The sequence below is a fragment of the Ranitomeya imitator genome, chromosome 3 (assembly GCF_032444005.1).
Source record: "Ranitomeya imitator isolate aRanImi1 chromosome 3, aRanImi1.pri, whole genome shotgun sequence".
Taxonomy (NCBI): domain Eukaryota; kingdom Metazoa; phylum Chordata; class Amphibia; order Anura; family Dendrobatidae; genus Ranitomeya; species Ranitomeya imitator.
In genome coordinates this window covers 728,248,413-728,275,424 of record NC_091284.1, presented here as the reverse complement: position 1 = coordinate 728,275,424, position 27,012 = coordinate 728,248,413, and the positions used below count along the sequence as shown (strand labels likewise).

Sequence of the window (27,012 nt, the reverse complement as noted above, 5' to 3'; positions counted from 1 at the left end):
GCGAAAATTTCCTGGAAAAGAAGGCGCATGGTTTCATCACCGAGCAATCAGAACTTCTCTGCGACAAAACAGCCCCTGCTCCAATTTCAGAAGCATCAACCTCGACCTGGAACGGAAGCGAAACATCTGGTTGGCACAACACAGGGGCAGAAGAAAAACGACGCTTCAACTCCTGAAAAGCTTCCACAGCAGCAGAAGACCAATTGACCACATCAGCACCCTTCTTGGTTAAATCAGTCAACGGTTTAGCAATACTAGAAAAATTATTGATGAAGCGACGATAAAAATTAGCAAAGCCCAGGAACTTCTGCAGACTCTTCAGAGATGTTGGCTGAGTCCAATCATAAATGGCCTGAACTTTAACAGGGTCCATCTCGATAGTAGAAGGAGAAAAAATGAACCCCAAAAATGAAACCTTCTGAACACCAAAGAGACACTTTGACCCCTTCACAAACAAAGAATTTGCACGCAGGACCTGGAACACCATTCTGACCTGCTTCACATGAGACTCCCAATCATCCGAGAAGACCAAAATATCATCCAAGTATACAATCAGGAATTTATCCAGGTAATCTCGGAAGATGTCATGCATAAAGGACTGAAACACTGATGGAGCATTAGAAAGCCCGAATGGCATAACCAGGTACTCAAAATGGCCTTCGGGCGTATTAAATGCTGTTTTCCATTCATCGCCCCGTTTAATACGCACAAGATTATATGCACCACGAAGATCTATCTTGGTGAACCAACTAGCCCCCTTAATCCGAGCAAACAAATCAGACAGCAGCGGCAAGGGGTACTGAAATTTGACCGTAATTTTATTTAGAAGGCGGTAATCAATACAAGGTCTCAGCGAACCATCCTTCTTGGCCACAAAAAAGAACCCCGCTCCCAATGGCGACGATGACGGGCGAATATGACCCTTCTCCAAGGACTCCTTCACATAACTCCGCATAGCGGCGTGCTCAGGTACAGACAAATTAAACAGTCGACCTTTAGGAAACTTACTACCAGGAATCAAATCGATAGCACAATCACAATCCCTATGCGGAGGTAGGGCATTGGACTTGGGCTCATCGAATACATCCCGGTAATCAGACAAGAACTCTGGGACCTCAGAAGGGGTGGATGATGAGATAGACAGAAATGGAACATCACCATGTACCCCCTGACAACCCCAGCTGGACACAGACATTGATTTCCAATCTAATACTGGGTTATGGACTTGTAGCCATGGCAACCCCAACACGACCACATCATGCAGATTATGCAACACCAGAAAGCGAATATCCTCCTGATGTGCAAGAGCCATGCACATGGTCAGCTGGGTCCAGTACTGAGGCTTATTCTTGGCCAAAGGCGTAGCATCAATTCCTCTCAATGGAATAGGACACTGCAAGGGCTCCAAGACAAACCCACAGCGCCTAGCATACTCCAAGTCCATCAAATTCAGGGCAGCGCCTGAATCCACAAATGCCATGACAGAATAGGAAGACAAAGAGCAGATCAAAGTAACGGACAAAAGAAATTTCGACTGTACCGTACCAATGGTGGCAGACCTAGCGAACCACATAGTGCGCTTAGGACAATCGGAGATAGCATGAGTGGAATCACCACAGTAGAAACACAGCCCATTCTGACGTCTGTGTTCTTGCCTTTCAGCTCTGGTCAAAGTCCTATCGCACTGCATAGGCTCAGGTTTATGCTCAGATAATACCGCCAAATGGTGCACAGATTTACGCTCACGCAAGCGTCGACCGATCTGAATGGCCAAAGACTCATTCAGACCAGCAGGCATAGGAAATCCCACCATGACATCCTTAAGGGCTTCAGAGAGACCCTTTCTGAAAATAGCTGCCAGCGCACATTCATTCCATTGGGTGAGCACGGACCACTTTCTAAACTTCTGACAATAAATCTCTATCTCATCCTGACCCTGACACAGAGCCAGCAAATTTTTCTCTGCCTGATCCACTGAATTAGGTTCATCATACAGCAATTCGAGCGCCAGAAAAAACGCATCAATATTACATAATGCAGGATCTCCTGGCGCAAGGGAAAATGCCCAGTCTTGAGAGTCGCCACGTAATAAAGAAATAATGATCTTAACTTGTTGAACTGGGTCACCAGAGGAGCGGGGTTTCAAAGCCAGAAATAGTTTACAATTATTTTTAAAATTCAAAAACTTAGCTCTATCTCCAGAAAATAACTCAGGAATAGGAATTTTAGGTTCTAACATAGGATTCTGAACCACTAAATCTTGAATGTTCTGTACATTTATAGCGAGATTATTCATCAAAGAGAACAGACCCTGAATGTCCATGTCCACACCTGTGTTCTGAACCACCCTGATGTAAAGGGGAAAAGAAAGACAGAACACAATGCAGAGAAAAAAACATTGGTCTCAGAACTTCTCTTTTCCCTCTATTGAGAAGCATTAGTACTTTGGGCCTCCAGCACTGTTATGAACAGGTGATTCAGAACCACAATGGACCTTGTAGTTCAGAGCACACAAAGTGACCTGACAAATACCAAAAACATAGGACGAGCTCTGAGATGTGGGAACTCTGCTGACCGCAATCCCCAATCCTATCACACCACACCAGAGGTAACCGTGGAGCGCTCCTGACCAGTCCTATGCGCCTCGAGCACAGCCTGAGAAACTAGCTAGCCCTAAGAAAGAAAAATAAGCCTACCTTGCCTCAGAGAAATACCCCAAAGGAAAAGGCAGCCCCCCACATATAATGACTGTGAGTTGAGATGAAAATACAAACGCAGAGATGAAATAGATTTAGCAAAGTGAGGCCCAACTTACTGAACAGACCGAAGATAGGAAAGATTGCCTTGCGGTCAACATAAAACCCTACAAACAACCACGCAGAGGGGGCAAAAAGACCCTCCGCACCGACTAACGGTACGGAAGTGCTCCCTCTGCGTACCAGAGCTTCCAGCAAGCAAGAAAAACAAATATAGCAAGCTGGACAGAAAAAACAGCAAACAAAAATAACACAAGCAAAACTCAGCCTATGCAGGATAGACAGGCCACAGGAACGATCCAGGAGAAAGCAAGACCAATACTGGAACATTGACTGGAGGCCAGGATCAAAGCACTAGGTGGAGTTAAATAGAGCATCACCTAACGACTTAACCTCATCACCTGAGGAAGGAAACTCAGAAGCCGCAGTACCACTCTCATCCACCAAAGGAAGCTCATAGACAGAACCAGCCGAAGTACCACTCACGACCACAGGAGGGAGGTTGGCCACAGAATTCACAACAGTCTACATTAAGCAAAGCAGGATTCACAGATTCCAGGGAAAATGCCCAATCCTGAGGATCACCACGCAGCAGGGAAATAACAATTTTAACCTGCTGAATGGGATCACCAGAAGAACGGGGTTTCAGAGCAAAAAACAGTTTACAGTTATTTTTAAAGCTCAAAAATTTGGACCTGTCCCCAAAAACAAATCAGAAGTTGGAATTCTAGGCTCTAAAACCGGAGTCTGAACGATATACTCGGAAATACCCTGTACTCTAGCAGCAAGTTGATCCACACGAGAAACCAATTCCTGAACCTCCATGCCAGCACAAAACTCCTGAGCCACTCAGAGGGAAAGAGGGAAGAAAAGACAAAACAGACTACAGAAAAAAAAAATGGCTCAGCACTTTTCTTCCCTTCATTTGAGATGCGTTTAACTCATTGTTGGCCAGTTGTACTGTTATGATCTGGTGGCCTAGGAGCAGCATGAGACGTACTCTGGAGAAGGCGGTACCTGTACTGACCGCAGACCCTGAACTTAGATCCTCAACTAGAAGTAGCCGTGGGATGTACCTAGCACTCCCTAGACACCTCGACACAGCCTAAGAACTAACTTCCCCTAAAGATAGAAACGGGAAGACTATCTTGCCTCAGAGAAAATCTCCAAAGGATAGACAGCCCCCCACAAATATTGACTGTGAGAGGAGAGGAAATGACATACGCAGACTGAAATCAGGATTTAGCAAAGGAGGCCTTTCTAGCTAAAAAGAAAGAATAGGACAGAGTACTATGCGGTCAGTATTAAAACACTAGAAAATATCCACCACAGAAAATACAAATCTCCACATCTGACTAAAGACATGGAGGGTATATCTGCATATCCAGAGATACAGCTTGGCTGCAAAAAATCCCTACACAGACAAAGCTGGACAAGACAAAACATGTAAATGCACTGAACTATAAGGCCCACAGCATGTGGACAGCAAAAACAAAGCCAGAACTTATCTTTGTTGAAAAGAACAGCAAAACAGGAGAGACCAGGTAGGGATGTGAATCCTCCAAAAACAATGGGCAACTGGCACAGACTAAAGGAACAAGCAAGACTAAATAGGCCAGTCCAAATTGCAATAAGTGGACACACCTGATAAATGCTGCGATCCAAAGACAGCAGCACTACCACTCATAACCACCGGAGGGAGCCCAAGAGCAGAATTCACAACAGCCGCCCCCCTATACACAGCCAGGAAGCATGCAGAGGGCAGAGGCACAGAATATGGAACTGGCAAGAAATAGAAACCGCATCATGACCTGGAGCAGTGGGTAAGATAGTGTGAGAGATGAGAGGCCATGCGGTGATGCCAGCAGAGTTGTTACAGTGTCCCTGTTGACAGTCACAATAACCTCAGTTTCCCTATAACAATAAGTGCCCACTTTACATTTAGTAATGTCCCAAGTCTCCTGTTATGATACGGTGGTCTAGGAGCAACATGGAACGAGCTCCGAAGGAAGTGGTAACTGTACTGACCGCAGTCCCTAAGCTCAACACAACACTAGAAGTAGCCGTGGAATGCTCCTAACTCTCCCTAGGCATCTCGTCACAGCCTAAGAGCTAACTACCCCTAAAGATAGAAGCAGGAAAGCTATCTTGCCTCAGAGAAAATCCCCAAAGGGTAGATTAGCCCCCCACAAATAATGACTGTGAGTGGAGAGGGAAAAGACATACACAGAATGAAACCAGGATGAGCACAGGAGGCCAGTCTAACTAAATAGATAGGACAGGATGGAATACTGTGCGGTCAGTATAAAACACTACAAAAATCCACGCAGAGTTTACAAAAAAATCTCCACACCTGACTAAAGGTGTGGAGGGCAAATCTGCCTCCCAGAGCTTCCAGCAAGACAGAATATATTCACACTGATAAGCTGGACAAACATAGAAAGCACAGAATGGATAAGTCCACAATCTATGGACAGAAAAGGGAAGCAAAAACTTAGCTTAGCTGAACTGGTCAGGATAACAGGGAACTCCAAAGAGATGTGAATCCAACCAGGAACCATTTACAAGTGGCACTGGCTGAAGATAGAGCCAGACTTAAATAGCCGAGCAGAAGAGACGATAAGTGGAGGCAGCTGATGACAGCTAACTCCAAGGAGCAGCCATACCACTAGAAACCACAAGAGGGATCCCAAGAGCAGAACTCACAAAAGTGCCACTTACAACCACCGGAGCGAACCCAAGAGCGGAATTCACAACAGTCTCCCCCCTGTACAGCTCCCCTATGCACAGTTTATTTTTCCCTCACTATATATACTGACTCCTTAATATCCCCCAAACTTCACATAGGTAGACTATAGTATAATACACTTCCCATAGGAAGACTTTATAGTATATTGCAGCTCCCCATAGGCAGCCTCTATAGTGTAATGCAGGCCCATAGGCAGCCTCTATAGCGTAATGCATCCTCATAAGCAGCCTCTATATAGAAGGATGTAAATCTGTTCCCAATCCCCTCTGCAAGGCATAAAAATGACCGCTCATTATATTCACCAACGGTGCTCACCAAATCATACTGTGCCTTGCAAAAGTATTTGGCCCCCTTGAACTTTTCAACCTTTTCCCACATATCATGCTTCAAACATAAAGATACCAAATGTAAATCTTTGGTGAAGAATCAACAACAAGTGGAACACAATTGTGAAGTTGAACGAAATTTATTGGTTATTTTAATTTTTTGTGGAAATTCAAAAACTGAAAAGTGGGCCATGCAATATTATTCGGCCCCTTTACTTTCAGTGCAGCAAACTCACTCCAAAAGTTCATTGTGGATCTCTGAATGATCCAATGTTGTCCTAAATGCCTAATGAGGATAAATATAATCCACCTGTGTGTATTCAAGTCTCCGTATAAATGCTCCTGCTCTGTGATAGTCTCAGGGTTCTGTTTGAAGCACAGAGAGCATCATGAAGACCGAGGAACACAACAGGCAGGTCCGTGATACTGTTGTGGAGAAGTTTAAAGCTGGATTTGGATACAAAATGATTTCCAAAACTTTAAACATCCCAAGGAGCACTGTGTAAGCGATCATATTTGAATGAAAGGAGTATCATTACACTGCAAATCTACCAAGACCCAGCCGTCCCTCTAAACTTTCATCTCAAACAAGGAGAAGACTGATCAGAGATGCAGCCAAGAGGCCCATGATCACTCTGGATAAACTGCAGAGATCTACAGCTGAGGTGGGACAGTCTGTCCATAGGACAACAATCAGTCGTACATTGCACAAATCTGGCCTTTATGGAAGGGTGGCAAGAAAAAAGCCATTTCTCAAAGATATCCATAAAAAGTGTCCTTTAAAGTTTGCAATATGCCACTTGGCGCTGACACAGGATGCAGGAGGAGTGCAGGGAAGCTGACGACGGGGGACGTGACAGACACCGGAATGTGAGTATGTGTGTTTTTTTTTTTTTACATTTACAATGGTAACCAGGGTAAACATCGGGTTACTAAGCACGGCCCTGGATGCGTTGTCCACTGGATGTGTTGGGTTTTGGCGGCCCGTCATTTTGAAAAAACGTTCAAGGGAACGTTTTTCGTACGTTGCATCCTGCATTTTTAACTGCGCATGCCCGGGTGGAGATCTCTCTCTCCTCCCCGGAACTTTAGAATGGGCAGCGGATGCGTTGAAATACTGCTTCCGCTGCTCACGTTATGCACAAACTCACAAACGTATGTTGCACCGACGCTTTGTGACGGCCCCGTACCGACGTAAATGTGAAAGTAGCCTAAGAGGAGACTTAATAGCTGCCTACAAATATCTGAAGGGCTGTCACAGTGTAGAGGGATCATCATCATTCTCATTTGCACATGGAAACATGAGAAGCAATGGAATTAAACTGAAAGAGAGAAGATACAGATTAGATATTAGAAAAAACTTTTTGACAGAGAGGGTGATAAACAAGTGGAACAGGCTGCCATGAGAGGCGGTGAGTTCTCATTCAATGTAAGTTTTCAAACAGAGGCTGGACAGACATCAGTGTGGGGTACTCGGAACTGGGTCGGACACTTCTTTGAAGAAGTCACGGGGCAGTGACACGACTCCGTGGCCCTGGCTGTGCCGTAAAATGGGGAATATGTATATGGGATTTAATATGACGCCACCTGTGGTGTTTGGCAACGGATGGCCGACACTGCTATAGGAGACCGCTGGGGCCGATGGTGACGCAGCTGGGATGGTTCTGCTCCCCACAGGTGGAGCGGGGCCCCAGGGCTACCGGTCCCGTTTATGTCAGACTTTGTGTACCTTGTGGTGTAGGACTCAGGGCGCGAGAGATCACTGAATGACACACGGGATGTAGTTTTCTTTTCCTTTTCCTGACTGAGATGGTTTAATGAATCCTGCATTGATCAGGGGGTTGGACATGATGACCCTTGAGGTCCCTTCCAACTGTAACTTTCTTTTATTCTATGATGCCACACAAAATTGTGGTAATTGGTATATAAAATTTAAAAAATGAGACTAAGGGAAAAGGATTTATGTAAACTAGAGGCTTGGGCTGAAAAATGACAAATGAAGTTTAAAGGGAACCTGTCACCAGGTTTGGCGGATATGAGATTCGGCCACCACCTTTCAGGGTTGATATACAGTGTAACAACTCTGCTGGCATCACAGCATGGCCTCACATCTCTCGCACAATCTTATCCACTGCTCCAGGCCATGATGTGCTTTCTCTTTAATGCCAGCTCCATGTTCTGTGTCTCTGCTCTCTGCATGCCTCATGGCTATGTGTATAGGGGGCCGGCGCCTGAACTCTCTGGTTCTTATAGGAATCAGGTGCATCTGTCCAATCAGTTCCTGACCAATTGCCAAGAGGCCTCCTGTATATAGTGCAGCTCCACCCTGTGGTCTGGGCCTGTGCAATGTGTTAGCTCAGTTAGTGTTTAGCTGCTGAGTTTGCCTGGCCTTGCTCTGAGTTACTCCCTCTGAGCTTTTCTCTGTGCCATTGCCTTGATCTTGTAGTCCGCCCTCCAGGAGGCAGAATATCCTGGTCCCTGTGTCTTTGTCCCTGTGTCTTGTTCTATTGCCTTGTCTGTACTTTGTCTTTTCTCGGTCTCCTTGTCTGTGGCCTTCTTCCCTGCTTTCTTTCCTTGTGTTTTCTGTCTGCTTTCACTCCGCACTCTTGCGGCTCTGCACTCAGACCTTGCTTCGCACTCTCTGGCTTTGCTCTGTGGCTCCGCTCTTTGCGGTTCTATCTGGCCCCGCTCTTTGCGGTACTATCTGGCTCTGCCTCCTGTGTTTCTGCACTTGGCTCCGTCTCTGCTCTTGGCTCTGCCTCCAGCGTCTCCGCACTTGGCTCCGCCTCCAGCGTCTCCGCTCTTGGCTCCGCCTCCAGCGTCTCCGCTCTTGGCTCCGCCTCCAGCGTCTCCGCTCTTGGCTCCGCCTCCAGCATCTCCGCTCTTGGCTCCGCCTCCAGCGTCTCCGCTCTTGGCTCCACCTCTTGCGGCTCCGTCCTTGGCTCTGCCTTCTCCTTCTCTTCTCTTAGTTCCACCTTCTACTTGTTACTTGGTCCTCCTGTGTGAACAGGTCCCTACCTGTTCCTTCATTCTCCTTTCCTTCTGGCTTGTTTCCGTACCTGCATCTTCTGTGTGTACAGGTCCCTACCTGTTCCTTCATCACATTCACAATAGGACTGCACTCGGGTGTCATCAGAGTGCAGCCTGATTCATACACCACATCAACCCGTCCTGTGTATCCTGTGTTCCTGCCAGTCCTGGTTCCTGCCCTGCCTTCCATTCCTGTGTTCTCTGCAGTGCCTCCCAATCCTGTGTTCCTGCCAGTCCTGCCGTTCCTGCCCTGCCTTCCAGTCCTATGTTCCTGCTGTCCTAGCCAGTCCTGTTTCCTGCCGTGTCTCTGCCAGCCCTGAGTTCTCTGCCGTGTCTCTGCCAGCCCTGTCTCAGCCGTGCCAGCCTACTCGTCTGTGTTCCAGCCGTGCTCTTCTGCCAGTCCTGCCTAATGCCCGCACCAATCCAGGTGTTCCTGTCTCCCAAGTGGGATCAGCAGCCACAGCCAGACACCACCCTGGAGTAGCACCTGGCAGCTGCCTGCTGCACAAGCCTGTCCTCACCATCAGAGGCTCCAGTGAAAACCCAGGCAGCTGTCATAGTCACGCCCCTTCCAGGGTAGTCTAGTTTGTGGCACAGTGGGGCCACAAACCCCCCGAGCTCACGCCCACCAGTCAGGGCGCGAGCGTGACAGTTTGCACAGGCCATGGCCTCCGCTGTATCCCATGTCCTACCGCTCTCAGAGCATGATGAACTTTCTCTCTACCGGTATGAGCAAGCTGAAGAATTTGTTCCGCCCTGTGTCGTTCCTATTGAGGAGACCTCGGGCCCAATCATAATATCAAACGCTCTCTACGATCAACTCCGGGCCTATGAGGAGGAGCACGACCCAGCTGACCCACCTAGGTTCTAGGGGAATCCAGAAGAATGCCAAAGCTTCCTGGAACAGTGCTTGCGCTACATCCTGCAGAATGCAGCTTGTTTTCCCTCTGACCGGATTAAGGTGGCCTACATCATGTCCTACCTAGCAGGAGATGCTTTATTATGGATTTGTCCCCTCTGGGAAGCAGGGGATCCTATCGTCTTGAGTCTTGGGGCCTTCCTGGTGGCCTTCCGTAAAGTCTTTGACAAGCCTCGTCCTGCTGCTCCTGTGAAGTCTTCCCAATCTAGATCCGAGAGGCGCTCCAGACGGGCGAAACCTGTGAGGAAACCTCCACGTCAAGCCATGACCGTCTGTGATCCTCCAGTTCCTCTACCCGTTAAAGCAGCTACTCTAATAGAACCCAAAAAGACTGGCAAGAGTGGACTGGCAAAGCATCAGTCTAAGACCAGTCGTAAGAAGGGCTTACTATGTCGCTGCTGTTGTGAGGAACACCTGGAAGACCTCTGTCCAGGGGATCTAAAGCTCCAAAACCTCGGGCCAGTAGGAGAGACTGCCCTTGGTGAGAATAACTCCCTTCCGCTAAAGTCTGAGTCTGTTCCAGTGCCTTGTGGGAGCTTCGGTCCTGCAGATGTGTTAAAGCTGCTAACCAGACGGAGTCTAAGTGTGATTCCTGTTCCACTGCTCCAGAATCCTGTGAAGGTGTTTGGTGATTGCCAAGTCCTACTTATGAACAGTCCAGTGTTGAAGGGAAAACTACAGCTCCAAATCGGAGCATTGTATACGGAGAGATTTGTTTTCCACTTGTTGACCAGTCCGCCTGTCGGTCGTTCTGAACCGGTTACTCTGCTGCCCGTTCCGGTCCAAAGACCCAGCGTGGTTCTGCGTTTGGAACTATCAAGTCTCCAGAAGTTTCTTGTTCCTAAACTGCTAGGTCAACCTACAGTGTTGATATCTTCTCCATCCAATCAGCTGGCTATTGAGTCACGGTGTGCTGACCTCACTGAAGTAAAGGAAACAGTGGCGTCCTCTCCGCACACCTCCAGTGTCAATACCTGTGACCAGTTCCCAGGAACATCCCTGTCACTTAAAAAATTTTCTATGAACTTTGGGAAGAAGATGCTTCCTGTAATGATTCCATGTGGCAGGTGGATGAGGAAATTGAAGCTGAAGCTCTTGCATCTCTGTTCTTCACCAATCCGGAGGAAGAGATGGTCCAGTTTTGTCTGAGCAACTGGCTGATGGGGCTAGCTAAATGTATGTCTTCTGCTTCCAAGTGGCTACTTGCTGATAATACTAAGACAGAGACTTACTCATCATTTAATCTTGAAGAGGAGGTCCAGTTTTTTCAGGGTACCAGGTTGAAGATGTTTCCTATATGTATGCCACCAGTTTCCATCTGGCTATCGGGCGAAGATCCCAAGACTGAAGTGTTCTCATCTCTGCTTCCCACCGGTCCAAAGGAGGAGGTCCAATTTTCTTGTGATGATGGACTTAAGTTGGATCCAGTGAAGGTGTCTTCAGTGTCCAAAGAATCAGACTATGTTGTGGTCAAATCACAAGCTTCCAAGTCCCTGCCTCCTGTTGACCAGGTGAAAGAAGTCCTGTCCCTTGTGTCTTCTGAGTGGGATGCTGATCTTACTGGACTCAAAGAGACTGTGCATCCTGAGATCTTTAATGTCTCAAATACCTCATTCTACGAGAGGAATGTTGTGATGGCTATGACTATGTGTCCTCCTATCCTTCTTCTACAGGTTGTTCTGGCGGGCTTGAAGAGGAGGGGCCGTAAAGGGGGGGGGAGGGTACTGTAACAACTCTGCTGGCATCACAGCATGGCCTCACATCTCTCACACAATCTTACCCACTGCTCCAGGCCATGATGTGCTTTCTCTTTAATGCCAGCTCCATGTTCTGTGTCTCTGCTCTGTACATGCTTCATGGCTATGTGTATAGGGGGCCGGCGCCTGAACTCTCTGGTTCTTATAGGAATCAGGTGCATCTGTCCAATCAGTTCATGACCAATTACCAAGAGGCCTCCTGTATATAGTGCAGCTCCACCCTGTGCTCTGGGCCTGTGCAATGTGTTAGCTCAGTTAGTGTTTAGCTGCTGAGTTTGCCTGGCCTTGCTCTGAGTTATTCCCTCTGAGCTTTTCTCTGTGCTATTGCCTTGATCTTGTAGTCCGCCCTCCAGGAGGCAGAATATCCTGGTCCCTGTGTCTTGTTCTATTGCCTTGTCTGTACTTTGTCTTTTCTCGGTCTCCTTGTCTGTGGCTTTCTTCCCTGCTTTCTTTCCTTGTGTTTTCTGTCTGCTTTCACTCCGCACTCTTGCGGCTCTGCACTCAGACCTTGCTTTGCACTCTCTGGCTTTGCTCTGTGGCTCCGCTCTTTGCGGTTCTATCTGGCCCCGCTCTTTGCGGTACTATCTGGCTCTGCCTCCTGTGTTTCTGCACTTGGCTCCGTCTCTGCTCTTGGCTCCGCCTCCAGCGTCTCCGCTCTTGGCTCCGCCTCCAGCGTCACCGCTATTGGCTCCGCCTCCAGCATCTCCGCTCTTGGCTCCGCCTCCAGCATCTCCGCTCTTGGCTCCGCCTCCAGTATCTCCGCTCTTGGCTCCGCCTCCAGCATCTCCGCTCTTGGCTCCGCCTCTTGCGGCTCCGTCCTTGGCTCTGCCTTCTCCTTCTCTTCTCTTAGTTCCACCTTCTACTTGTTACTTGGTCCTCCTGTGTGAACAGGTCCCTACCTGTTCCTTCATTCTCCTTTCCTTCTGGCTTGTTTCCGTACCTGCATCTTCTGTGTGTACAGGTCCCTACCTGTTCCTTCATCACATTCACAATAGGACTGCACTCGGGTGTCATCAGAGTGCAGCCTGATTCATACACCACATCAACCCGTCCTGTGTATCCTGTGTTCCTGCCAGTCCTGCCCTGCCTTCCAGTCCTGTGTTCTCTTCAGTGCCTCCCAATCCTGTGTTCCTGCCAGTCCTGCCTTTCCTGCCCTGCCTTCCAGTCCTGTGTTCCTGCTGTCCTAGCCAGTCCTGTTTCCTGCCGTGTCTCTGCCAGCCCTGTGTTCTCTGCCGTGTCTCTGCCAGCCCTGTCTCAGCCGTGCCAGCCTACTCGTCTGTGTTCCAGCCGTGCTCTTCTGCCAGTCCTGCCTAATGCCCGCACCAATCCAGGTGTTCCTGTCTCCCAAGTGGGATCAGCAGCCACAGCCAGACACCACCCTGGAGTAGCACCTGGCAGCTGCCTGCTGCACAAGCCTGTCCTCACCATCAGAGGCTCCAGTGAAAACCCAGGCAGCTGTCATAGTCACGCCCCTTCCAGGGAAGTCTGGTTTGTGGCACAGTGGGGCCACAAACCCCCCGAGCTCACGCCCACCAGTCAGGGCGCGAGCGTGACATACAGCATTCTATAATGCTGTGTGTATGCACCCAACCCCACCTGAAAGCGAAGAGAAAGATCTTTCATAATAATCACCTGCAGGGCATCAGATAGCGGATGCCATGTCGTGTTTGGAGAGCCCCTGATATGCCTAAACAAGTGGCAGCATTTTGTAAACTACACCCTTCAAAAATTTTATCCAGGGGTATAGTGAGGATTTTTAACTACACAGAATTTTATAATACTAACTTGTTATATTGAATATGTTGTCATTAGTGTTGAGTGCAAGTGGTTGCTACTCCAGTTTGCCTCGGGTGCGCACCTAATATCGCGGGTGCTCGAGTGACATGCTTGAGTCACCCCCACCCAAAAACAAACATGTGGGGATCCCAAGCACCTGATGCAAACTCGAGTAGTAAACACTTGCGCTCAACACTACAGTAGCTGTCACATAGTCATCGTTTTTTTTTTTACTTTTGAAAATTCTCCAATCCCTTTCCCCAACCCTAACTCTTACACAAACCTAACCCTAACACAACTCTAACCACAACTGCAAAGAATGGAAAACATTTTTAAAATGTAATTTTATAATTTTTATCTAACTAAGGGAATAATAAAGGGGAATTTGATTGACTATTTTTTTATTTTGATCACTGTGATAGGGTCTATCACAGTGGTCAAAAGGAACCAATAGGAAAAATTCCATATTGTTGCCAGATACTGTCCGTCAGATCTCGGCGGGCGCACTGCGAATGCAGCTGCCATTTTTTTCTAGAAAGATCACGAAGAGGGCGGGGGGACAGATCTGGAGGGTCCGGGGATGGCAGTGGTATCAGGGAAGCTCGGTGACCCAATTTCTCTCTTCTCTGATATGTTACAACATATCAGAGGAGAGAGAAATTAATTATAAATCAGACCTTTTCTTTGTGATCGCAATAACTGTGATCACATGACAGGAGACCGTAAAAACTGTCCCTTATCATGTTCTCCGGGGTCTCAGCCACCACCCCCGGTGGCTGAGACCCAGGAGATTTGCTGACGCTGGGTGGCGCTATACCCTTATTTCTCAGTGCCATTAAAATGTTGGGTTGAGGAATAAGTACCCTTAACTGTCGCCGTTAAAAGGTGCATAGTGGGTGTTAAGGGGTTAAAGCAAATCAAGCCTTTGGCAAATATTTTTATGAAAACAGACAACCTCTTTAAACATTATATCCCAATTCTACATAATTTTATTTCTTTCAGGGCAGATTCTGTGACATGGAATCCTCACAAATTATTAGGTGTTGGCTTGCAATGTTCTGCATTTCTCCTACGGGACACAACTGTGAGTATATTTCTAATCTGCAGAAAAGGAGATATTATCAAAATAAAACAAGGCCTTCCTGGCCTAAGGAAATTCAAAAGCAAAACATACAGCATAGTCCTTGTGGTTGCGGGGATCCGCCTACTCAGGAAAACCAACATATACAGGTTCAGCTTCCTTGTTAGGACACCTAGCACTGCAGCCTCTGGAAGCCAACTATTTAAAAACCCAGACCACATCCTGGGGTGGAGATAAGGTGGACATAGTGTGCTGGAGCAAACTTCTGGGTTTCAAATCACTGAAGCCAATAGCTTGTCACACCGTTAACGGCGATAAAGGGGCAGGATGGCGTACTGGGACCCGCACCTGTCCCTGCCACTATAATGGGGCCCTGGCTTTCCCTTATCTCAGGGGTACCTATGATGGTTAGGAGGCCTGAGCCGCCAGCGTATCCCTATCTCCTGTGCAGGCCCTATCAGTGGCCCCCTCTCCCCCCAAGGGAGTTGGACTGCACCAGTGTATAAATACAACAACTAACAGGGTATACAGACAAGGTAACTAAAAGTCTCAAACTCACCAAATGCTCACACAACCACAGAGGAAACACAGAAGGGAAGAGAAGGAATACACTAGGAAGGAAAACAGGTTTAACATGCAACCAAAACAGCAGACACCAATTTCTGTAAATAAACCTCCAAACTGCAGCTCTACGCTCCTTCACACTCTCCAAGCCAGGCAGCTGAACTGATCACTGACAATAGCTGTGGTCAGGGCTGAGTCTATATAGAGGATGAGATTACAAAATCCACTTCAGCTGAGAGACCCAGCTCTCAGCAACTCAGCAATAAGGTTAACTCCTGCACTGCTGGCACAAAGCAGCCAGGTCAGAACACAGGAGAAGAGCTTCTGTTCACTGTGTGTGAACGAGGCCCAGAGCGCTGCGGTTCTCTGGAACCTCTCTGTCGCGGTAGTCCCGTAACATAGCCTCAGTGAAACGTATCTCCCCTCTAGCACCTTGCCATATATATATGTTACAGATGTATCACACACTTCTATTACAGCTCTGTACAACATGGAATCGTAGTACAGACAAGTGAATAATGTTACTTTGAACAGATTAAATGATGCTTTAACATCATACTGTACTTTTGTAGCCACTGATCTCACTAGTTGACCTGGATGATTAAAAAAAAACACAGCATGGGGTAACTAGTGTAGGTATATTTAATTCGATTCACTACATCATAATTTCAAGCATTAAAAAGTGTGACTCTTGTCGCATCTCGTCCCGCAAAAAAAACAATCCTTCATGTGGATGGAAAAATAAAAGTTATAGCTCTTGGAAAAAGGGGAGGAAAAAACAAAAATGACAGAAAAAAAATGCTGGAGATGAAGAGGTTCATGCGACCATGCAGCCTGGCTCTGATTCATGTGCCTGTGGTGTGGTTTGGGCAGCATTAATTCCCTTACAGGTTCCCCTTTAAAGGGAACCTGTCACCCCGTTTTTTGAGATTGAGCTATAAATACTGTTAAATAGGGCCTGCGCTGTGTGTTCCTATAGTGTATGTAGTGTACCCCGATTCCCCATGTATGCTGAGAAATAACTTACCAAAGTCGCCGTTTTCGCCTGTCAATCAGGCTGGTCAGGTCGGGAGGGCGTGGTGACATCGCTGGTTCTTCCTCAGCTTTACGTTGGTGGCGTAGTGGCGTAGTGGTGAACAAGCAGCGCGCGATCTGCGCTGTCATCCCTTTCGTCGGTGGGGGCGGCCATCTTCCTGGGGCCGCGCGTGCGCAGATCGAGTGCTCTGCTGCACGGGGCTTCAGGAAAATGGCCGCGGGATGCCGCGCGTGCGCATTAGAGATCGCGGCGGCCATTTTCCCAAAGCCGAGTTTGCATCTCGGCTTTGGGAAAATGGCCGCCGCGATCTCTAATGCGCACGCGCGGCATCCCGCGGCCATTTTCCTGAAGCCCCGTGCAGCAGAGCACTCGATCTGCGCACGCGCGGCCCCAGGAAGATGGCCGCCCCCACCGACGAAAGGGATGACAGCGCAGATCGCGCGCTGTGTCTTCACCACTACGCCACTACGCCACCAACGTAAAGCTGAGGAAGAACCAGCGATGTCACCACGCCCTCCCGACCTGACCAGCCTGATTGACAGGCGAAAACGGCGACTTTGGTAAGTTATTTCTCAGCATACATGGGGAATCGGGGTACACTACATACACTATAGGAACACACAGCGCAGGCCCTATTTAACAGTATTTATAGCTCAATCTCAAAAAACGGGGTGACAGGTTCCCTTTAAGTTGCCCTCAATTCCTTGGTGAAGAAAAAAATAGATTTTTGGGAATCTAACATGCCCAGCCTTGTTTTCTCTGACGGACAGTGAAGCTGCCCCAATACACATGCCAAAAAATATATATTGGCCATTCTTGGACAGGGCATGCTGCCGCCTATGTTATAGCATAGTGCATGTCACTTTGTGTAACTAACTGTCTGCCTTTCTTTACAGCAAATATTAGAACAATGTCATGCGGCTAAAGCCACCTACCTGTTCCAGACAGACAAATTTTACGATCTAAAATATGACACAGGCGATAAATCAATCCAATGTGGTCGCCGAGTGGACTGCCTGAAACTCTGGCTAATGTGGAAGGCGCTTGGATCCAAGGGTCTGGAGGGAAGAGTGGACGGAGTGCTGGACCAGACAAGGTACAATGTCCTACCACACATAATGGTAACCATATAGAAGTCAGACACACCGGCCAATATAGGCAGGATCGGACGACTCTGTAATTTGTATTGGGCATATTGGAGGAGAATTGATAAGCCATGGGTAAAAATGAAGCGGAACAATGGCTTTCAACACACCTGATCATTGTGCCCCTAGAAAGTAAGGCCATGCCAAATTAATTGGGTGCACAACAGTTCTCTTTATTACCTTCAAAATGGACACATCAGAAAATATTTGATGCAAATACACAGCCTTGCTTTTAACAAAAATACCTACAAGCTAAAGACTTCCACAGAATAAGGCCGGCGTCACACTTAGTGTAATAAAATACGGTCAGTTTTTTATGGGCGCAATACACAGAAATTTTCCCTAAACAGTGTTCCATATGGAATCCGTTGGCAAGGTGTGGCAGCGTACTGTATTTTGCGCATGTAATCCTGCATATGTAATCCGTATGGCATCCGTACTGCGTTTCTTTTCGCAACCTTATAAAATGGACATTTAATGGTTTTCAGAGCTGAAATTAATTTAAATCATCATCAACAACCTTATGTAAGGCCTCTACAACAGGTGGCACCCTCCAATCTGGCCATTTTGTTGCTGTGCTTCTGTTGGTGTGTTGGTGGTTCTTTGGCAACATGTCTGACCTTCTGCATTTTACCCCAACTCAGCGGGTGTTATATAACTGGGTGTTGTCACGTCGCTTTGGCCAGCCATACCCAGTGATAGTGGATCCGCGGAGGAGAAGAATGTGGGTACATCCGCTTTTGAGGCAACGCCCCACTAAAGACCATTTTCACCGGCTATATACATCTCTGCGGACACATCCCAACAAATTTCACCAGTACTGTCGCATGAGCATATCCACATTTGATATTTTGTTGGAGACAGTACGACCAGGCATTACATATCAGAACTCCAGGATGTGGAAATGCATATCCGCAGAGGAGCATCTTCTCCTTACTTTACGGTATGTATTCACCAACCTCACATACTCTATGTTGATGATGTTTTTATAATCTAAATGTGTTTTTTACGTGTCCTATAAGCTGAATTAAATTGATTAATATTATATTGCAAAACTATAACAAAATATGTAGTTAATGTTAAATGTCTATAGCCAGTGTATATTTTTGAAGGTGCAGTGGTATCCTGGCTTTTTATATCCAAACATTACTTGTGTTGACTATGAATTTTCACAAGCATTATATCATTGGTAATAATTGATATTTTTGTCTGCTTTCTGCTTCCTGTGAACTGGAATATCGAATGCTGGCCTCCATCTGGAATTTTTAATTGGGAGGTCCACTATCTCCGGCATAGTGCGTGCTACGTGTGAGGAAATTTGGTCCAGACTACACGAACTGGTGATGCCTGTGCCCAAAATGGATGATTGGGTGAAGATAGCAAGTGGATTTCAGGACAATTGTGATTTCACACAGTGTATTGGAGCCCTTGATGGGGAACATATCCGATTGTGTAAGCCGCCGAACTCAGGGTCCCAATTCTACAATTATAAGCAGTTTTTCTCTGTAGTGCTGTTAGCTGTTGTTGACAGTCACTACAGGTTTATAATTGTAGATATTGGGGCCTATGGGAGAACTGGAGACTCTAGAGTCTTCAATTCTTCCATTATGGGTCGGCGGCTGTGCGATAACCAGTTGGACCTACCACCACCACGTCAACTCCCAGGCTCCAATGTAGAAGCTGTGCCATATGTCCTTGTGGCAGATGAGGCCTTTCAGTTGACAAGGCATGTCTTGAGGCCATATCCCTGTCGAAACCTGGACCACCGGCGGCGGATCTTTAATTTGTGCTTATCACGGGCACGGCGACTAGTGGATTGCGCCTTTGGCATTCTTTGTGCCAAATGGCAGGTCCTCCAGTCTGCAATTCAGTTGAGTGAAGCAAACGTCAATGAAGTTATTAAAGCTTGTGTAGTTTTACATAACTTCACCAGACTACATGAGTGCTCCTCAGCTGATAGTGCTGAAGGCATGTTGCCCAATGTGGCTAGGCCTACACCACATGGCCTTCCTCAGCGTCGTCCCCTTTCTGGACTCAAATTTCGAGATATTTTTACCAATTATTTTCTTTCACCTCAGGGTGCTACTCCCTGGCAAGATAATGCTGTCTCTATGTTGTGATGTGTTCATTTATATATATTTACATCTAAAAAGATAAAATGATGTTACTTAACTGTGTGTGTTGAATTGACTTATTTAAGAGATGGTTGAGAATATATTAATTGTGTATGGTGTATTGATGATTGGTACAACAAACTTACCGTAAATTGGCTTTTGACAATTTTTTTTAAATTTAGCAAAAGCCAAATAATTTTTTTAGAACACCATATTAATATCAAATGGCTTTTGTGGCCATTTAAACTTGGCATAACAAAAGTAAAAATAAAAACAAACCAAGTGCTATCACAGCAGAATATCAAATCTGTGGTTTTACCACAAAATTTGCAACAAGAATACAGGTTTTTTTTTACAGATTCCGATAAGTTGGTGGAGGTGATGGCGGCAGTCCGGGTTGCTGCTCTTTTGGCTTTTGTTGGGCCAATTGTCCTTCACCCTGTGTAGGTAAACTCTGTTGGCCCTGCTCCAAATACTGTGCTTGCTTGTATTAGCCAGTTGTGGATTGGCCATAAGGGTTTAGACTATGGGCCTCAAAAGGATGGTAATAGTCACATGACTCATACCCCCCCGCCCCCATATGGCCAGGTCGTCCAAACCCAGGTTGGGAACAGCCTCCAGCACTGGGTCTGTACAAGTGGCCATATTGGGAAGGTTGCTGGTAGGATGGCATTTGGTGAGGTGTAGGCACACGTGGAGGAGGTGCTTCAGATCCCTCTTGAGAATGCACTTGTTGAGTTGTTTGAAGACGCATGAGGTTACATGGTGACAGCTGCCACCTCTCAATGTATTCAAATAACTCATACGGGCTATTTGGGGGGGTGCATGCATCAAGAAGGATTTGAATGCACCCTCTCACACTTAGCCTCACTTCACGGGCTAGGGGACGGAGGTACCGGGCCAGGCTCCGCGAATAGGCCTCCTCACCCTCATCCTGATCAGCCCTGGCCAGATAATTTAGGACACCAGTGTCCACATGCCTCCTACTTTCCATAAGCTCTCTCCTTCTGCGGCCATGGCGTGAAGTCACAGCAGACTGTGGGAAGGTCTCCAGTGGGACAGTAGGGCTACTGCTGTTCCCAGGATCATCCTGGCTTATTGGTGCTGGTGCTGCTGTGGGTCGTGGTGCAGCATCTGGCCCTGTTGTTGCCGGAGCTTGGGGTGCAGCAGAGGATAGACCAGGAGAGATGGACCTGGAAGGATCCGAAGATGGGCCAGCCACCTCTTCCCCTTCCACGACCACATCAATGACAGCCTCCAAGTCTGAGTCGGTCTCCCTATCCATATGTTTTGTGGACTGAGTTCTGTTAGGAAAATATGAGAATAACTAAATCACATGTAATATATGACCATTCAAAACATATGTGTAATGTGTTGTGAGGTTTGTACTTATGGTCTCAGATCCATACTGGGTTCCAGAAAGGAGAGCCTATCAAAATAGATATATTTTGTTTTTGAAGGAACAGCTGCCCCACTCCTGGCCCGCTGCTGCCTTTCTCTGCGGTACTGGTCCCGAATGCTGCGCCATCTTCCACTGCAATGACAGAGAAGAAAATAATGTATAAGGCCATTGTGCACAGAGTGGTACAACAAGGTGTCAGTGTTTTCACATATTAATGTGGCCTAGTTAGCTGCATTTCTAACAAAAAAACTTCAGTAATAATAATAAACATGCAAATAGCACAATAGGATTTAAGGGGATAGTGTGAAAATCTGCTAGTTACTGCAGTTTAGGATATTAATAGCGAAACATGAGTGAACTTACTTATTTGCCTCAGGCCCTCACGTGGCCGCGGTTCATAATCAGGGAAAAGGAGGCCACACACGCTCCTCCAAGCAGCCTCTTTTCTTGCCCGGTTTGAGTAATGGGCATCCCTTTGATCCCATATTTCTGGCCTTTCTTGGACCAGGACCAGCAGCATATCCACATTTATAATAGAAGCCATCATGTATGAGACAACGTGGAGGCGTGCGGCAGACTTCCGGGATGTCTGTCTGGCTTTTTCAGCTAATTAGCATGTCTAAGCTTCCTGATTGAGGGCTAGGCACTTTTCCTGTCACCTGCAAAAGTCTTGCGTATTTCTCGCAAGTCACACGCATGGTCCGTGTGCAATCTGTATTTTTCGCACGCCCATAGACTTTCATTGGTGGATTTTTTGCACAATACGCTGATAAACGCAGCATGCTGTGATTTTCTCAGCCCGTAAAATACGGCAGACAAATATACGGCAGATAGGAGCTGCCCCATAGAAAAACATTGGTCCGTGTGCAATGCGTTGTTTTTGCGCCTCTCATACGTCCGTATTACTCTCTAGTGTGACCCCGTCATTAGACTGTGTTCCTACTTTGTTTTTCTCCACAATCACAGTAGAATATCAGCAAAATTGAGCATTTTTGGTACAGTAGTGGCAAAAAAAAAACAAAAACGCACTGCAATGTGTGAACCCAAACTGATTTTTTTAAATCTTTTAATGTCTGATTTTCACAGTTTACAAATTGAAGATACCCACCTTTAACCCTGATTAAAACATTATATCCTTGTCTTTAGGTATTTGGCTGAGGAAATGAAGAAAAGGGAAGGTTTCCGTTTGGTTATGGAGGTAGGATTTGTGAAGGTTGTACATGTCTTATCGCTTCTTGCAATTTTGCTTGATAAATCAGAGCCAGTGAAACACCACTCCTGATGAATCCGAGCCTAAAAGCTTTTTTTCTTCACGCTTATTAAAAAAGGAGTTAAAATGTTTATCTTCAACGTATGCAAAAGTCAAGCATTACATTTGCATGTCACCATGTCACCTATTAACTTGAGTGCGGATTACATGAGTTTTTGATGCGTTTCCACCACGGAAATGCACTAAAAATGAATTTGCTTTTTTTTTACCTGAAGATTTTCTGTATCGAATGCAGGTCTATGGGGAAAATCCGCACAGAAATCTCAGCATTAGGCTGGTTTCACATTGGCGTTTTTTGGGGTGCGTTTTTGCGGTAAAAAACGCAAAAAAAGCATGGTGAAAAAACGCATGTAAACGCGTGCAAACGCTGCGTTTTTTTGACGCATGCGTTTTTGCATGTGGTGAAAAAAACGCGGCGTTTTGACGCGTTTACATGCGTTTTTACATGCGTTTGCGTTTTTTAAACGCATGCTGAGAAATGTGTGAGAGCTGCCAATCATCAAAATAAAGTAAAAAACCCACTATAAACAGAAATAGTTAGGGTTAGGGTTAGGGGTAGGGATCATAACCCTAACCCTAAAAGGGTAGGGTTAGGGATAGGATCCCTTAGGGTTAGGGTTAGGGGTAGGGTTAGGGATAGGATCCCTTAGGGTTAGGGGTAGGGTTAGGGTTAGGGGTAGGGTTAGGTTCCCTTTATCACCTTTATGTTGGGGGGTGGCATATCAGTGTGTTTTCTGCTTTTTTAATAAAAAAAGCATGCGTTTTTTACCGCAAAAAACGCATGCACCAAAAAACGCATGCGTCCCCATTGACTCCAATGTATTTTTTGACCCAAAAAAAACGCATGAAAACGCATGCGTTTTTTTTTGGTCCAAAAAACGCTTCTAAAAATACTACAAGTAGCATTTCAGAAAACGAACGCATGCAGTAAAAATACGCATGCGTCACAAAATGTTAAATATAGGAAAAAAAACGCATGCGTTTTTTTGAAAAAAAACGCTGCAGACAAAAACGCAAGTGTGAAACCACCCTTAGTGATGAGCGAATATACTCGTTACTCGAGATTTCTCGAGCATGCTCGGGGTCCTCCGAGTATTTTTTAGTGGTCGGAGATTTAGTTTTTCTTGCTGCAGCTGAATGATTTACATCTGTTAACCAGCATAAGTACATGTGGGAATTCCTTAGCAACCAGGCAACCCCCACATGTACTTATGCTGGCTAGCAGATGTAAATCATTCAGCTGCAGCAAGAAAAACTAAATCTCCGAGTTTTGGAAGCCAAAACTAGGAGTGGAACAATCAGAGAGTGAAAGTATAATAGAAACACGTCACCACTTCTGTATTTATCACCCACTCCTGGTTTTCGATAATAAATTCTGGAGGTAAAAAACCTCACCCAATATTCAACATGTGCACGTGGCCTAAGATGCTCTGTTTTTGATGCAGCAAAAATATGCAGCATAAACAATTTACCAAGAGCTCAACACGGGAACGTAGCTTAAGGGGGTTGTCCACTTATTGGACAACCCTTTCTTCATCAAAACCCTTCTTTTACTCAACAAAAACTGACCTGCGGTGCGTTTTTCAGATCCACAATATGACATTTTCTCTAGCGGGTATGTGGATTTTTCTGTGCAGATTTTTTCCATAGACTTGCATTAGATATAGAAAATCTGCATGTAAAAAACGCACTCAAAAACATAATAAAAAAGCGCAAGTAACCTAAGCTACTTAATATGTGCAAAACATGTGCAGCATCAAAATCTCACAAAAAGCTCATCATGGGAACATAACCTTAGGTAAATTAAGTTAACGGAGTGAAGAGAGCGGCACTTCCAGCGGATAGATAAAAACAATATATTTATTTTTCAAGCCATAAAACCGACATACAAGGCTTAAAACTGATGCATTTCCTTGATGCCCTTAATCATTAATCATTAAATAAATTAAGTTACTTGTTTTTTGCCATTACATATATTTTTAGTGCGTTTTTAATGCTACGTTTTTTGTCTCTTTTGGTATTTCATTACAAAATTGCTTTGTTATTGATACTTCCTTTACTGATAGTCATGTGTGGATTACATGTGATTTTGGTAAGTTTCCGCTGCAGAAACACACTAAAAACGTATATGCATTTTTTTACCTGAAGAGTTTCTGCAACTAAGGCTACTTTCACACTAGCGTCGGTACGGGGCCGTTACCATGCGTCTGCCCAACGTACCGACGCAAACTGCGAAAAAAATGACCAACGGGGGCAGCGGATGCAGTTTTACAATGCATGCGCGGTCGGAAATGGCGGACAAGACGCACAAAAAAACGTTATATGCAACTTTTTTTGTGCCGACGGTCCGCCAAAACACGACGCATCCGTTGCACGACGGATGCGACGTGTGACCATACGTAGCAATGCGTCGCTAATGCAAGTCAATGGAGAAAAAACGCATCCTGCGGGCAACTTTGCAGGATGCTTTTTTTCTCCAAAACGACGCATTGTGACGTACGCCACACGACGCTAGTGTGAAAGTAGCGTAATGCAAGGCTATGGGGAAAATCTGCACATAAAACTCAGTGTACCGACAAGAGAAATGGACATATTGCAGATTAGAAACCCGCACTGCAGGCCATTTTTTAATGAGTAGAAAAGCACAGGCGTAAGATCTCTATAAATCTCATGCACTTTGCTGGAACTGTAAGGCTATATTCACACTATGTGGTACTTCAACCTTTTTTATGCAAATTTTCAGCTGCATTTTAGGCTATGTGCACACGTTCAGGAATGTCAGCAGAATTTGCCTGAACAACACCAGACTCTTTCTGCAGGAAATCTGCTCGCGGTGTTTTTGCGCTTTTTGCACGTTTTTATCGTGTTTTTTGAGCTTTTTTTGGCGGATTTTTCACGTTTTTTTTTTCTGGAGCTTTCCAATGCATTAATATAGTGGCAAAAATGCGAAAAATCCACAAAATTAATGAACATGCTGCGCTTTTTACCACGATGCCTTTTTTTCGTGGAAAAAAGTGCAGCATGTGCACAAAAATTAAGCTTTTTTTAGCGCTTTTTCCGCTGAAAGCGGAAGAAAAAACGCGAAAAATCCTGAACGTGTGCACATAGCCTAAGGGTATGTGTCCACATTCAGGATTGCACCAGAATAAAGAGATGTGTCGGGAGCACAACAAATATATAAATGTATTCGCTAGGGTGCTACACAATGCATGGGAAGTGCACACCTATGTATCAAAAGAATAACAACTTTATTATAAGACACACAGCAATACAAAATATAAAACCATTAAAAACATGTCCCATAAGGATCAAAAAACGAACACACCATATTCTTTGAGTGATGATATACCTACAAGTCACAGCCCAAGATGTGGAAAAAATGCTCATACACTAATATGCATAAATACAAATACAATCAAATATATAAAGGCCGAGCACTTGTGAAAATAAGAAAATAACCACACAGATCCTGATAACGTATGGGCGTCCCCAAAGTTATCAATGCATACGCCAAGTTCAGCCAAATAAAATATTCACTAGGTGAAAGAAACCCTGTGGCTAATGCTAAATGTCCATAGTAGGGGAAGCAGAAAAGCCAGAAAAATATATAGGCTAAATCAGCACAGAGGCATAGAGAGGTCTACAAGATCACAGTCACAAAATAAAGAAGCAGCAATCATGGCTGAAAAATAGCACAGCCCAAAAGGTGCAGACAGAGCTGTATGACCACCTTAAAAAAATGAAAGGGGAGCCAAAAAGATAGTTACATGCCTGGTGGCTGCCATAAAGAGGACCCCAATGCTGGCGAATCTGCGGGCAAACAAGGAGAAGGTGTGGGAGAATCCCACGCGTATCGTTGCACTGGGCAGCTTCGTCAGGGAAAGTGATTCTCCTGTAGAGTATAGCCACTATAAGTAGCGGTATTAATGATCCCTAATCTTACGGGTGTGTAGCGATCCAGGTGGACAAGACCGGAAGTCACAGGGGGGGTGGAAGCGCAAGCGCAGAAGCCAAGCAAGGCTGGGATGCAGTGCGCATGGTACAATGAACAGCCGAATGAGCGGCAAGATAGAAAAAGGCTGCCTAAGACAGGCATGCAGGCGCGTGAGATCCCCAGTAAGGGAACTCACTGTGCAGGCGTGGAGATAAAGAAAGCACAGTAAGTGCATTGTGCGGCCGCACAAAAGAAGGAAAACATAAATAAAATGCAAGCAAAGAAGAAGCATGGGATTGTATGAGGTGGGGGACTAAATGAATGAAAAACAAGAAGAAAAAATAAATAAATAAAAAAATAAATAAATAAAAATGAAGAATACCGAAAGATACCTGTAAGAGACGGAGCAGTTGAACAAATATTACATCTCAATAGCCTATCCATACAAGCAATATGTATAATAATATAATGCACAACCAATGATGTGTAATAAATATAAATATACAGGCTACGGTACCTATACACTAGAAGTAAACACACTAACAGTAACAATAAAGCAAAAACCATGAAACCCAAAAAAATAGAAAAATATGAAAAATATATATATGAAAACAAAATATAACAACAATACCAATAAAAAAAAAAAATTGTACAAAAATAAATGGTGCCCATAAGGGGACCAAACAAACATATGACAAAATATATATATACATATGTATAAGAAATTAGAAAAAAGTTAGTCCAATATGATCCCGGCATGTAGTAAGGCATACACCAATAAACTTCATCCGTGGAACTGGAAGTAGGCAACCACATAAATACAGGGCCAGTGAGAGCTTCCATAGAAGTCATATTCCAGATGCCCAATAAATGTCCAGGTCCGAGGCTTTGTCAGAATGATACCGGACTGAAGCAAAGGGGTTTAAAATGCCCTTACTATTGATAGACGTCAGAAACTCATCCGATCTGAACCCAACATCCAGTAAGATATACGCCAACAACCTTCGTCCGTAGAACTCAAAGTAGGGAAACCACACAGGTACAAGGCCAATGAAAGCTTCCATAGAAGTAATATTCCAGATGCCTGATAAATGTCCAGGTCCGAGATGTTACCAGAAAAATACCGGACCGAAATAAAGGGGTTTTAGATGCC

At 45.6% G+C, this 27,012-nt stretch overlaps 1 protein-coding gene across 7 annotated transcripts in view; it reads left to right on the top strand.

Annotated features, from left to right (window-relative positions):
• The window catches only part of CSAD (cysteine sulfinic acid decarboxylase), a 92,956-nt gene that overhangs the window by 58,031 nt on the left and 7,913 nt on the right, over positions 1-27,012 (top strand). For 5 of the 7 annotated variants that reach the window (XR_011319399.1, XM_069758778.1, XM_069758782.1 and 2 more), the window contains 3 exons: positions 14,316-14,397; positions 16,891-17,090; positions 21,802-21,853. Coding sequence is in view for 4 of the 7 variants with exons in the window: in XM_069758778.1 (XP_069614879.1) it covers positions 14,316-14,397; positions 16,891-17,090; positions 21,802-21,853 (334 nt within the window). In the remaining 3 variants the exon portion in view is untranslated. Of the gene's footprint in view, positions 1-14,315; positions 14,398-16,890; positions 17,091-17,783; positions 18,083-18,415; positions 19,312-21,801; positions 21,854-27,012 lie in introns of those variants that run through there. The other 2 variants (XR_011319400.1, XR_011319401.1) reach the window with 2 other exon arrangements.